Here is a 12669-nt window from a genome sequence, read left to right as displayed (position 1 = left end):
TGCTGAAGAGCAGTCTGCACACATTCCCAGCAGCTTCTATCCAAATTTAGGGATTCCTTCAAACCCCTCCCCATCCAGAGGCCAACAATGGGAGATTTATTCAATTCTGGACCCCCACCGACCGTGAGTGAAACCCAGGGGTGGTTGTGATCCTAAAATTTTGTCTTTCCAGGCATCATACTTTTGAGATGGCCCCTTTTACGGCAGTTCTAGATATTGATAATAGGAGCCGCTACCTGTCTTACAGCAGTTCTAGACATTGGTGATAGAAGCCGCCACCTGTCTTACGGCAGTTCTAGATATTGATGATAGGAGCCGCTACCTGTCTTACGGCAGTTCTAGACATTGATGATAGGAGCCGCCACCTGTCCCATTTATGGCAGTTCTACTTATTGATGATAGGAGCCGCCACTTGTCCATAGTGAAAGGTTGTTTACAAAATGGAGAACTACAGGGTGGGTTTTCAGTAAAGTTACACCAGTTTATGAAGATTAAGTTGCCACCAACAGAGAAATAAGTGTCATTTTTACAAAACGGATATGTGTGTACCTTTTTTTCTGATTTTCAGGTTTTACAGAGGTTGGGGAAGGGTGCCCAAGGGACTGTCAACCTTGTTGAGAGCAAAATTGACAACAAAAAATATGTCATGAAAAAGGTAGGCTATGTCATGACTCCCTTTTGGCATTTCTAATACAATCATATTTTCTAGAATTTGATTTAGGTTAATTTCCATGCTATGGCCTCTCTTCAATCTAAAGGCCTAGGCCCAGACTGGCCAGAGCAGAGGGCGAATCCAAGAGATATATTCTGTGCTCATGATCATCATGAGTCATGTAGATGTATGCCCATAAAGGCCTATGCTTAAGTTAAAGGTGCCACAATTTACAATGCTTAAGAATATTTTGACCTTAGCCCACAGGTTTTTAATCCGTTTTGAATGTCACAGTGATTTAGAACAGGTCATTGCCAATATGTCAAGTGCCCAGGCCAAGTGGTGATTGTTGATGCACTATTTTTGGTACCGGTACTCTTCTAATAGTATGTAGGCTGTGACAGCCAGTCCGTTTCCTGGCATATCTGGCCATTTTCAAGCGGGAAGGGAAACAAAGATACTCAACGAGTTCATAAATAATCATGTCAATGCAAGTAGAGCGGTCTTACTCTTACTCCATTGACACACCCTTCTTTGATGTGCATATTCTAAGAAAAAAAGGAAGTTTTATTTGTTAATACATGTAAATGTTTTAAAGACAAATATTTTAAAGACATAATCTGAAATTATTAGATAGAATGTTGATAAATACATCCTGCTAGTGCTAGGCAGTAGAACAGAGATGCAGATCCTAATTTGAGTTTTCAGACATTGAGTTGGGCTGTTTGATTGAATCCAAACCAAAATCAGAGACCAAAGGCAGAGACTGATTCCCAAGTGCCAAACCCTTTTGTAGATTTTATTTGTCCTGTTTTTTATTAAAGGTTGAGTGCACAGATGAGAGTGAAGCTAACAAAGCATTTAAGGAGGTGAGATAATTTTATAATTGAGATAGTCTCTATTCAAACTATGGTTTGAGCTAATTAGTGTGTGCTGTTAACTTATTGACACTTATTATCATAACCATGGTCAGGTGTTGGTATGCCCACTTTTACAAATTATGGTTCGAATACTTCGGTTTTTTTTGTTTCATTTGTTTCTTTAACTCTCCTTGCCTTAACTCTCTTATTTGCAGGCGATGGCCCTGGCTGAGCTCCGTCATCCATATGTGTGTGGCTACCAAGAATTCTTTGTCACGTGGGATAAGGAGGTATGCTATATTTCTTGACGTTTGTATGAATCATTTACAATTTAAGGCGATTTTATCTTATCTGTAATTGATGACTCGGTGCTATTGCTTAATTTTGCGTCAAAACGAAGCGAACCATTAACAAACTCAAAAGTGGCGATGATTTTTAAGCAAAGAGACATCTAAAGTTCAATTGAATCTGTAAAAATATATATAAATCTCCATATTTCAGGAATCTGCCATGTTTGTTTGCATTGTCATGGACTATTATAAATTAGGTGACCTTGACAAAGCGTTAAAACAAAAACGTTTAAATAAAAGTGCTGTAGACGAGATTGTAAGTCTGTGTAATCAAATTTTCCATGTCATTTATACCTCGACTCGATAAACTTTCACCTTAACCTAAGTCTGTCCTCCATCTTGTAAATTTTGTCTTCTCCCTCACACATATTTATTTCAGGCATGCCCTTGAACTCATTCCCTCTTGCTGTAGTGTAAACTCCTTTTTTGCGATCCCAATACTTTTGAAAGTAAAAAGCGTTAATCACAAAATGTTAAGAAATGTTCACACTTCATGTCTTGGCTTTATTATTGATGCACCAATTCACAGAAAATGATGGAGGTGAAAATTATGTTTTTGTCAACATAAATGGCTGCAAAAATAAAGGGTTTGCAGTATACCCAACTTCCAAGGTCATCAAGTTGTGTGCTGGAAGAGCATGTTACTGCCAGGCATGTGATGATCTGAAAAATACATCCAAAAGTGTACATAAACTATTGGTAGAATGTTGTGTACATTTTCAGATGTGTTTAGAATGCGTTCTGTTGCTCATGACAAGAACAACCTACAAATCGTTACGCATTGACAGTAACTCCACTATACTCCTCCTTGATGTCCACTCCCATTGTATGTCTTCCTGTCCTAATCCTAACCAGTGTTCCTCAATCCTAATCCGCTCCTAATCCTCAGGATTGTGCCATGATGATCTGTCTCGTCTTGGAAAACTACTACAAAAATGGAACATTGGCCGAAGTTATGCATCAGAGTCGCAATCAGCAAGTTGAATTGCCTGAGCCCGTAAGATTTTGTGAAATTTAGGCTTTTATTGACAATTACTTGCATAGTTGCTTTTAGTTTGTGCTTGACACTAGATAACTTTCTGTGGCCGTTTTTCCTACCCTGTTATTCATAGTTCCTACTTGATTGTTAATATTTTGTTTAAGCTTGATGTGTGATTGCCGTTTCTTTCAATACAGAGGTTTTCTCGTGTCAAGATACAGTCAGTGAAGTCTCTGGGTTTAAAAACTTGTTGTGGGAGATTGTTTTAGTTGTCAAATGCAGACAAATCTTGTCCTATCGATCTGTGGTCCAGTACCTAGCTAAAATCAATCAGGTAGTGAGTTCTGTCCAGCCTAGTACTGATCAAGTGAAAAATCAACCCTATTTGAGTCATTTCCAAACAGTTTATTCAAATACCTTTGAAATTCCTTGAAAGTTAGGGCATATATTGTTGCTATAACTTCTCCACCCGCATACACAGGGACACACGCACAGTGCCAAAACCTGTCATTCTACCCCATTAGTATGAGGTAGTAGACTGTGCCACCTGGGAGGGCTTGTTGTATAATAATAGTTGGAACTCAATTCAGGCCAATGCAGTCAGTCAGTGCACTATTTTCTTTAGAGAATAAAAACAAGTAGGGTATATAAAGCCTAAAGGCCCCTAATTCTTTATTCAAGCATGTCCTAAGCTGATTAACCTATGAGCTGATTGGAACTTGTGTTTTCTTCACTTTCAATTTAACCCTTGTTTGCTTAAGTTTGTTGTGCCAGTCTTCATGCAATAAAAAAGGGTTTGACTGATAGTGTCAGCATCACCTATAGTGTTGCCATGTATATTTTCCTGTAGTTGGCTGTAGTAATCTTGTGTTTAGTCTTCAGGACCTTGGTATGTCTGCTTATACTTTGACGGATGTCATTTGCTCAAGTACCAGTCCCTCTTCATTCATGCAATCTTATATTGACCTCTGGGAAAAAGATTGCGAAAATGTCATTTTTTAATGAAAAACAATTCAGAGTTGTAACCAGATAGGCGATTATGATTAAATACCTGCATCGACTGTAAACTGTCCTCTTTGCTGTGATTTTTTACTCGCATGTTTCAGATGGTCAAGAAATGGTTAGGTCAGATGATCGAAGCCCTCGTGTTTGTTCATAAGAAGGGTATCATCCACAGGTAGGTCATTCAACGATCTGTCATGATTCCTGACAACTGGGCCTGTGTCCTCCCAGTTCTAGAGCCCTCCCTATGCCATGTTCACATATGAATTGAACCTGTACCGTGTCACAAACTTCTGGATTGACACAAGAAAATGAACGCTCTTGTTGAATATCTTTGCCATAGGTCATGATTGGTTTCCTAGCAAATCGTGTTCAAAGCCCTTAGCATGGGGAATTCAAAACAGTCAGTCAGTGAATCAGTGTCTTTGCTATTAGGTTGTTCATTCTTCTCAGGCCAAGTATGATGCCGCTTTTAACAACTCAGTCTGGCCTGATATATTCAATCGGCAAACTGAAAGCTTCCAAATTTCAAGAGTACTTTGAACTTGCTTGTTTGTCTGACTCTGATAGGCTCTGATTCTCTTATTTCAGGGATTTAAAGCCAAGCAATATTTTCATGGCAGATAATCTAAACATAGCAATTGGTGATTTTGGTGTAGCTACGATCATGGATGATGCTCGCACAAAGACGAGGACAACTGTAGGTAAGGAAAAGAGATGATGAGGCCATAGCAGTTGAGAAAGGGCTTTGCTTTGCTCCACTTCCCTCTCTCAACTGCAACTCTAGTCGCTCTTTTATCAATTTGGCAACCATCGACTCTCTAGTTACACAGTACGTCCAGACCCTTATTCGAAGAGAGACCTCAGCAGCACTATCAATTCCCGACACCTAGAGTACGACGTTTAGTCCTAGACCACGTCCTATTGGGCATCTCTACATGTTGACATAAATCTAGGTCAGTGTAACCAACTTTTCTGGTGTAAATGGGTCAAGGTAATCAAATCCTAAGTGTGATGTGTAATCTTTCAGGCTCTATGAATTGGATGGCTCCCGAGGTGCTGGAGCGACCCTACGATGAACGGAGCGACGTGTGGTCTGCGGGATGTATTGCATTAGAAATGATCACATGTGGAGTGTTAGACAGCAAGTCCATGTCGCAGTGTCTCTATGTGCTGAAGAACGATCAAGTAATGCTTGAGGACTTAATCAGTAAAACTACGGGGGTGAGTCTTCTTCTGGGTTTACCTCTACACTTACAAGAGAAGTAAGGGCTAATGCTTGAGGACTTAATCAGTAAAACTACGGGGGTGAGTCTTCTTCTTGGTTTACCTCTACACTCACACACGAAGTAAGGGCTAATGCTTGAGGACTTAATCAGTAAAACTACGGGGGTGAGTCTTCTTTTGGGTTTACCTCTACACTTACAAGAGAAGTAAGGGCCTGTACATCTTAAGCTACTCTCCTTACACTCTTCATTATGACCCATCCATTCTTTTAAGATTCTTGACTGAAATATGAGTCGAGCATGGTGTAATGGCTAAACTAAAAAACCTCAAAATATTTCAAAAAATCTTTGAGTGATCTTTGTTGTTGCAGACGTACTCCAATGATCTGTTGGCCCTCATTCGCTGCATGCTGAGGAGAAAGTTCCAGCAACGTCCAACAGCTGTGTAAGTTTCTCGAAAAAATACCTCCAATATGAAACCAATACCAGAAACAGCTGATCCTTAGCTGGTTAGTGGTGTGAGTGGTCATGTCAATAGGTTTTGATGATATTTAACTTTTGTACGGAGGGGGTCTGAGTGTTGCAACAACATCACAGTCAGTCCCTTAAAGAGTTCATATGAAGGATGATTGCTATGATTAAATTCGTACCATAGTTTTGAATAGATTCCATTTTATTGCAGAGAATTACTCGATATGCCCTACGTTAAAGAATGCCTGACCCTGAGTGACTCTGCTCTCGTGGAGAGGAAAAAGAAACAAGCTACTCAGCCAAAGACAGGCACTGTCCCAAAAGAGCAAGGAGTGACACCGGTGCTGGCCTACATCCGGTCCGAGTGTGAGAGTGAAAACGCCCTCAAGGATGCCATGGCGTACTTGGCGGAGCTGACGAAGGAAGAGGACACAGTCGTTGACGATGCGGGCAAGAAGTTAGTCGCCCAGACGATGAGGGAGAATATAGCATGTGTGGAGATACAGGTGGCTGGGTGTAATATACTCAATAATCTGATTGTTTCAGGTAGGTGTTCAGGTTTGTTAAACTTCCGATTTTAGGCAGAATTCAGAATTCGTCCTCTTACAAAATGCTAAATACAATAGCTTGAATGGAAAAATCTCTGTCTTCGATCTCTGTGGATCATTGGATTTTCAAAATTCAATCAAAGATAATAAGCTCTTTAGAGGCATGAATCATTGAATGCGTAATTCTGATAGTCATAATATTCAGCTGTAGGGTCTATCCTCAAAATGTAAAAGCAAAAAAGATTGTCTCTGTTTCTAATACAAGTGGTATCTTTGTTCTTTGTTGATCATAGAATTAGATACAGGTAAGGTAGTAACGCTTGTATGGCACATGATCCCATCCAAAGTGCTAGTGCTAGTGATAGATAGCGACACCCCTACATTGTAACACTTTTTAGGTGTAGGCCTAAAAAAGGTGCTTTACCTGACCCCTGACACCTGTTCCTTAGAGATCATGATAACATATCGTTGTATGGTGGACAATTGGCACACAGGCTGTCTCCTAACCGCAGCAAGTCCCTGATTGTAGATCTGCACACCTGCCATGCAACATCAATACCATCTCAACACAAATCTGGTGTGACTGTTCCTCATCAAGACACTTTATCCAATTTTGACAACAAGTCACTATCTTGAAGTTGCTTTCCTTTAGTGAACTGAAGTTTTTGTGGTCGGTTGGGTTCTGATTGATATGTATTCTGTTTTGCAGCCACGGAGACAGATGTCCTCTTCTCGAGTGATGTAGTGTCCGTCATCCCACTCGCGATGAAGTGTCACTCTGGTTCCTCACAGCTACAACAGGCAGCAGCAGCAGCACTCATGGCATTCTCAGCTAACGGTAAGATCAGTTTTGACATGTATCTAACCTTTACTTGTCTATTTTGATAGCCAACGTTGCATCTCAGTCAACCCAACGTTAGCAGTAGGCCCTCAGGGTGAAGTGAGAAGAACATTTTTTTGGTTTTTGATGAGAATGTGAAGCTAATGGAGTGCTTCTTATTAAAAATATCAGCTTTTTGTCTTGAAGAACAGATTTTGATGTTTCAACAGTTATATTACAGTTGTCCTGAATGTGCCAATCTTTTCCTGTTTCAGAGTCGGCGGCTGCAGTCATTGGTCAGGTCGGTGGTATCGGGTCTATCCTGGATGCGATGAGGACATTCAAAGACAAGGAAGAGCTCCAGGCAACCTGCTGTAACGCCATCTGGAGTCTTTGTGTGAACGGTGAGAACTATGCTTTCTTAGTTGGCTCTTGTTTGCATTTGTTGTGTGCTCCTACAGTTGGACCTGGCAACTCCATCTTAGGCCCAGGAGAAGTCCAGCATTAGCTACTCAAGGTCACTTGGACTGAGGCTTTGCTTACCCTGTCCCTCAAGCAAATGTTGGATTCGTGTCTGCTGGATAAAGTGACTTTCCAAAGGCCACAAGCAATGTATTTTCAACAAAATTCCCATATTGGACACTATCATGCAGTTCTGGACGTTTTAAAATGTGAAAGATATAAGACTTTCTCACAATTTGTCTGCTGTTCTTGATTCCAGAGGACAATTCCAAAATGGTGACAGATGAGCGTGGTCTGCGGGATGTCTGTGAGACGATGGGCCGTTTCAGTCAGAACCCGGACGTTGTTGAGGCTGCTGCTGCTGCCATCTTGTCATTATCATTAGAAGGTAAGGCCACACCAATTTAATGCCTAGAGAATTGGGCGAGGAGGCAAATTTTGTTCAGAGGAAGGGAAAAATATTAGAAAATTCTCACTGGACTATAAAATAAATAACATTTTGTAAACAACACCATGTCAGCACACCTGACTTTTGTTGACACTATCAAATGAAACTCAAGTCAAGGGCAGTTACGATGCACTGGATCCTGCCTACTGCTTTCAGACCTGCAGAGAAGGATAATGGGTGCTGACAGGGTGGTTCCTCGGTCCCTGGGCACTCGCTGCTATGCCAGTCTAATTTTGATTCCGCTGTTTTCAGATGACAACCTGGAGTTTGTCGGAGAGCTAGAATGTGTTCGACTGTTACTTGAAGCCATTTCCACCCACCCTAAAGATCGCAAGGTGGTGAAGTTCCTCGGTCCCTGGGCACTCGATGCTATGCCAGTCTAATTTTGATTCCGCTCTTTTCAGATGACAACCTGGAGTTTATCGGAGAGCTAGAATGTGTTCGACTATTACTTGAAGCCATTTCCACCCACCCTAAAGATCGCAAGGTGGTGAAGAACAGCTGTATGGCGCTGGCTAGTCTTGTCGAGCCCGATGGTAGGTACAGCTATGCTAACCAGGCATTTTCAGTGGCTCGACCAGTGTTGTGGAACGAGCTACCTACGAGACTAACATTCTGTAAACAGACCTTTTTACTTTCAAGGCTCCACTAAAGATACGTCTTTTTTGGAGGGTTTCAATCAAACTGTGGAAAACACTGAGCATATAGTACATGTAAATCTTCATACTCCTTGAATAGCCACCTGACTTTGTAAACAGAATGAATTGGAATCTATTTCAGGACGTCTGTATAATTACCAGCGTGATGCATGTGGTAGGAGCATTGCTGTCAACTTTCATGGCACATTTCTGCTTGCTGTGTAAAAATTGCTGCATATTTCTGTTGTATGTTGAGCAAATTTCTCAAGTTCATCTTTTCCATCAAACTTTGGTTCCACTTATGTTTGTATTGGTTATGTAGTTCACTGTTGGCTGTGCCCTTTGTTAAATGGTGAAGCTTGAGGTCTGTCAACATATTTCGTCCTGTGTTGTCAAGTAGAACTCAAAGTTCTAAAGTCGTGTTCAGAAAGAGACTACATGTATGTACACTGAATCAGAGTGCAACTTTGTGTTATGCTGTCTGCATGCAAGACATTTGAGTTGTTTATGTTCCAGTGTTGAAAACTAAGTTGTGATTTCAATTCTTATGCAAGTTGCTGGTGTATTGAGTTGAATACTATGATTGCTCGCAGATGCTACCATTTATGAATATGGAGCCGTCAGATTGTTGGGAGGATAACATTAAGATTGATAAATTTGGAAAAAAGTTGGGTAATGAGAGGCTGGATTCTGCTGGGATCTTTCCGACTGGTCCCTTTGACCCCCGCCCACCTTCAGGCCAGCTTCATCATAAGAGTTCTTCTGTTTTTCCAGAGGAGAGTGCCTTCAAAGTCTTGGACTGTGAAAGAAAGGATGCTACCATTTTTGAAAATTGAGCCGTCAGATTGTTGGGAGGATACGTTTAGGTTGATAAATTTGGAAAAAATTGGGGTAATGAGAGGCTGGATTCTGCTGGGATCTTTCTGACTGGTCCCTTTGACCCCCGCCCCTTTCAGGCTACTTCATCATAAGAGTTCTTCTGTTTTTCCAGAGGAGAGTGCCTTCAAAGTCTTAGACTGTGAACGAAAGGATGGGACTCGCATACAGGGGATCCCAAAGATAGTGGAGGCTTATGGGTACCAGAGCAATAATGCTGAGGTCGTCGAGAACGTCTGTACACTGTTTATGGAGTTAGTTGAATATGGTACGTACGAATGGAAAATTATCAAAAATTTCTTGCTGGTGATGCATGTCTGACGAGGTTGTTTGATTTGAAAGACAGGGCAAAGAACCGTTTTAAACTTGATGCCTGTTCTTTGACCTCGATTTGCTTGATGTGCAAACACATACATGAGGTCCATGACTAGATGTCAGTTACATGAATAAACTTATCTGATGGCTTACATTATCACGATGTATCATACATTTCTAGAGGAAGTATGCCAGCATTTGGTGACATACGAAATTCCGAGCATATTACAGCAAGTGCGGAGAAACTTTGCTAAGAATGAGGTGAGGCCTACCAAGCTTGCGTAGATCCTGCTGATATTGGTCGTCCAACTATGTATATATATCCTGCTTTTCTTACCATTCTATAATGGCTAAGTGGAAAACATTGGTGTAGAGTCAAAACTTCAGCAGTGGATCTGCGGGACGTGCAGAGGGGCGCTCCTTCCGTGTCTGGGAAAAGATTTGTAATTGACCATAAATTTTGATATGTTTATCATGCGGACACTTCGGTACCCCTCTCTCTTAGCCCCTGGATCCACTGACCTGATCAAATGGAATCTTCCAGGTCTTTCTTGTTGGGAAAGGATTGTTATAATATCAACTCCAATCTTTTCCACTTTTGGCTGTATTAATCTGCTTCAATGCTTTAGGTTCTTTTCAGATCCAACCATAGCCAACCTGTACTTATTCTGTACATAGGTGTATAGATTTAAACAATAACCCAATAGATTTCAGCTTTCAGTAGAGTTTTTATTTACATGTAATTCAAGCTTTTAGAATGTATACATTTGTGTGTATTCCCCTTTGGCGCCTTGGTATTGTATTGAATTCGAAAGACATTTTTCATCTCTTCTTATTTCTGATTTCTGGAACTGATGAAAAGGTTGGGAGGGGTTGTTAATGTGGTACTTTTTATCATCCATAATACAAACTCTGATGTGATTTCATAGAAAACTAAGTTTATTTACTGAGTGCGAAGCAGACCAATTATCTCATACTTTATTCTGTGTGTATTTGGGTCACTTGCCCAAGAAGGAAGGGCAGAAATTGAGGGGAAAATGTCAGAACTTAGGAAATGTCTTCAGCTTAATCATGGTGCATTTTAGTAGGCTCCCCTTTCTTTCAAGCCTGGTTCAGACCCTTCGAAGTATCAATAGCTTTGGTAGAATAGACCATAACCCTGCTGTAGTATCTCACCCTGCCTAATCCCTAATTCCTCACCCACAGATGACGTTATGGAAGAAATGAGAGTTTATAAACAGATGTTTGATATGTTGAAAGACATACAGAAAAAATACAAAGATAATGAGGTAACGGTGGATGTTTAATGTGTTCTGTGGTATTTGGTGTTCTTTCACTTTCACATATTAAACTTCGTTACATTCTACAAAGCATAGAATCCTCATAACTTTGTGGTGTACTTCTGTGTATGTTTGTTTCCGGTGGTTGGTACAATCTATGGGTATCTAATTACACTCTTAACACTTTCTCATATATTACATTGTAGGTATTTAAGTAGTTCTTTTCCTTTCTACATCATCTACTAATACTGTCAAGTCTAAACTTGATTCTAAGTAAAATCAGGTTTTGTCCGATGATTGCCTTATGTATTGTCATAGACTACTGGGGACCAGTTTGTGTAGCATATAAACTACGGAGTGTACAGTGTCCATTTTCTGAGCAAGTGAGATCCACTGGGCAATGTCATCAGAACATATAAAGTGTGTTGACTGAAACAGTATGCATACACTATGCATAGAGCACCATGGAGTGATAGTAACTAATCCCTCATTCGCTGGGGTTTTTGAGGTATGTGCTGATGTTTGGTCCTAATGGTGTGATAACTAACAATTTTGAAATTCTTTTCAGGATGTTATCGCTTCGTGTGAGTCGGCACTGACAAAACTTGATGGAGGGAAGGCGTCAAATCGGCCAGTTTCGGCGAGAAACCGTCCAAAGAGTGCTCGACGCTGATACAGGCTTCGGTCTTCCACAAAAAACCTGCTGAGACATTTCCGATTTAAAGGACTGTATAGAGGGGTTAGTGGTGTCCATTTATCACCACCACTACCATTGCATATGTGTGATGGATCTCAGTGTTGCCCTCTATTTAGGAAATGGTACCATGAATTTCAGAAGTCTATAAATTACTCCGTCCCTGTAAGACATTGTAAGACATTTACCATTTTGTATGTAAAACAAAGGTTTGTTCTCCTTCATATTAAGTTCAAAACCCTATTTCTATAGGCCCTACATAGGGGGTACAACTCAAGAGGGATCAGATCCTCTTATAACCTTTAAAAAAGAATAACTTATAATTATATAAGATAGATCTATGTATATTGGTTTTAATGAACAGATCCGTCCATAGATTTACAGTTACTATCAAATACATAAGTCACTTATGTAAATTCAGGCTGGGAGGGTCAATCATCATGTCACCGTGAGTGTCCCTCTGATGGCTTTAATGTTATTGCCAAAATACCAATTAACCTTGTACATGATTTGACTTTGTGCTGTATTTTGTTATTGTATGTTGTATAAATGTAGATCAAAATTTTTGTCTGGAGGCGTTTCCTCTGATTTTGTAAAAGAAAATCATGATTTATTTTGAGAGGGTGATACTTTTTCATCTGTGATTGTTACATGCTTCATACACACTCTGAAGATGTAAGATTTGTATAAGGTTTGTGATGTTTTTTTAATGTAGGATATTTTCGAGATAATTGTTTTGTTATATCGATACTGCAATGATGGTTTGTAAATTAAATCTATTTTCAGTTTACATATGTTGCTTATTTGTTTAATCTGTATTGAATACTGTTAAGAGGAATGTTATTTTAATACCTGAGCTCTGTTTAGCTGAGACGTCACCACCTTTTGCTTTTTGATATGCTTTTTGATATGTCTCCATTACACTTTCACCTTTCACCTCTCACACAGAGGAGAAGTGACGTTAGCTCATACTCTGGTCCTCCCTCCCCCATTCCTCTCAGCGTCCTTGAGTTGAGCACTCCCGAGCCCTTTCTCTGTGCCTCTGTGA

The 12669-nt window shown here is 40.3% G+C and overlaps 1 protein-coding gene across 6 annotated transcripts; it reads left to right on the top strand.

The window, feature by feature from the left end:
• The first annotated feature begins 404 nt into the window (after nt 1-404).
• On the top strand, nt 405-12411 carry LOC135501380 (uncharacterized). 6 transcript variants are annotated; one of them, XM_064793461.1, is made up of 18 exons: nt 405-455; nt 569-655; nt 1477-1521; nt 1728-1802; nt 2752-2859; nt 3948-4018; nt 4435-4547; nt 4874-5067; nt 5441-5514; nt 5752-6086; nt 6382-6393; nt 6798-6926; nt 7184-7312; nt 7630-7758; nt 8223-8354; nt 9448-9600; nt 10854-10936; nt 11496-12411. In XM_064793461.1, the coding sequence occupies exons 1-18, from the start codon at nt 441-443 to the stop codon at nt 11598-11600; spliced, it is 1989 nt and encodes a 662-aa protein (XP_064649531.1). In that variant the 5' UTR covers nt 405-440; the 3' UTR covers nt 11601-12411. The 6 variants fall into 6 exon arrangements, with proteins under 6 accessions (XP_064649531.1, XP_064649532.1, XP_064649533.1 ...); XM_064793462.1 differs by lacking the exon at nt 10854-10936 and adding an exon at nt 9829-9908; XM_064793463.1 differs by lacking the exon at nt 2752-2859 and adding an exon at nt 2014-2118.
• Nucleotides 12412-12669: the final 258 nt, after the last annotated feature.

The sequence above is a fragment of the Lineus longissimus genome, chromosome 17 (genome assembly GCF_910592395.1).
Source record: "Lineus longissimus chromosome 17, tnLinLong1.2, whole genome shotgun sequence".
NCBI lineage: Eukaryota > Metazoa > Nemertea > Pilidiophora > Heteronemertea > Lineidae > Lineus > Lineus longissimus.
The sequence above is the reverse complement of the archived record's forward strand: the minus strand, read 5'-3'. Positions and strand labels throughout refer to the sequence as shown.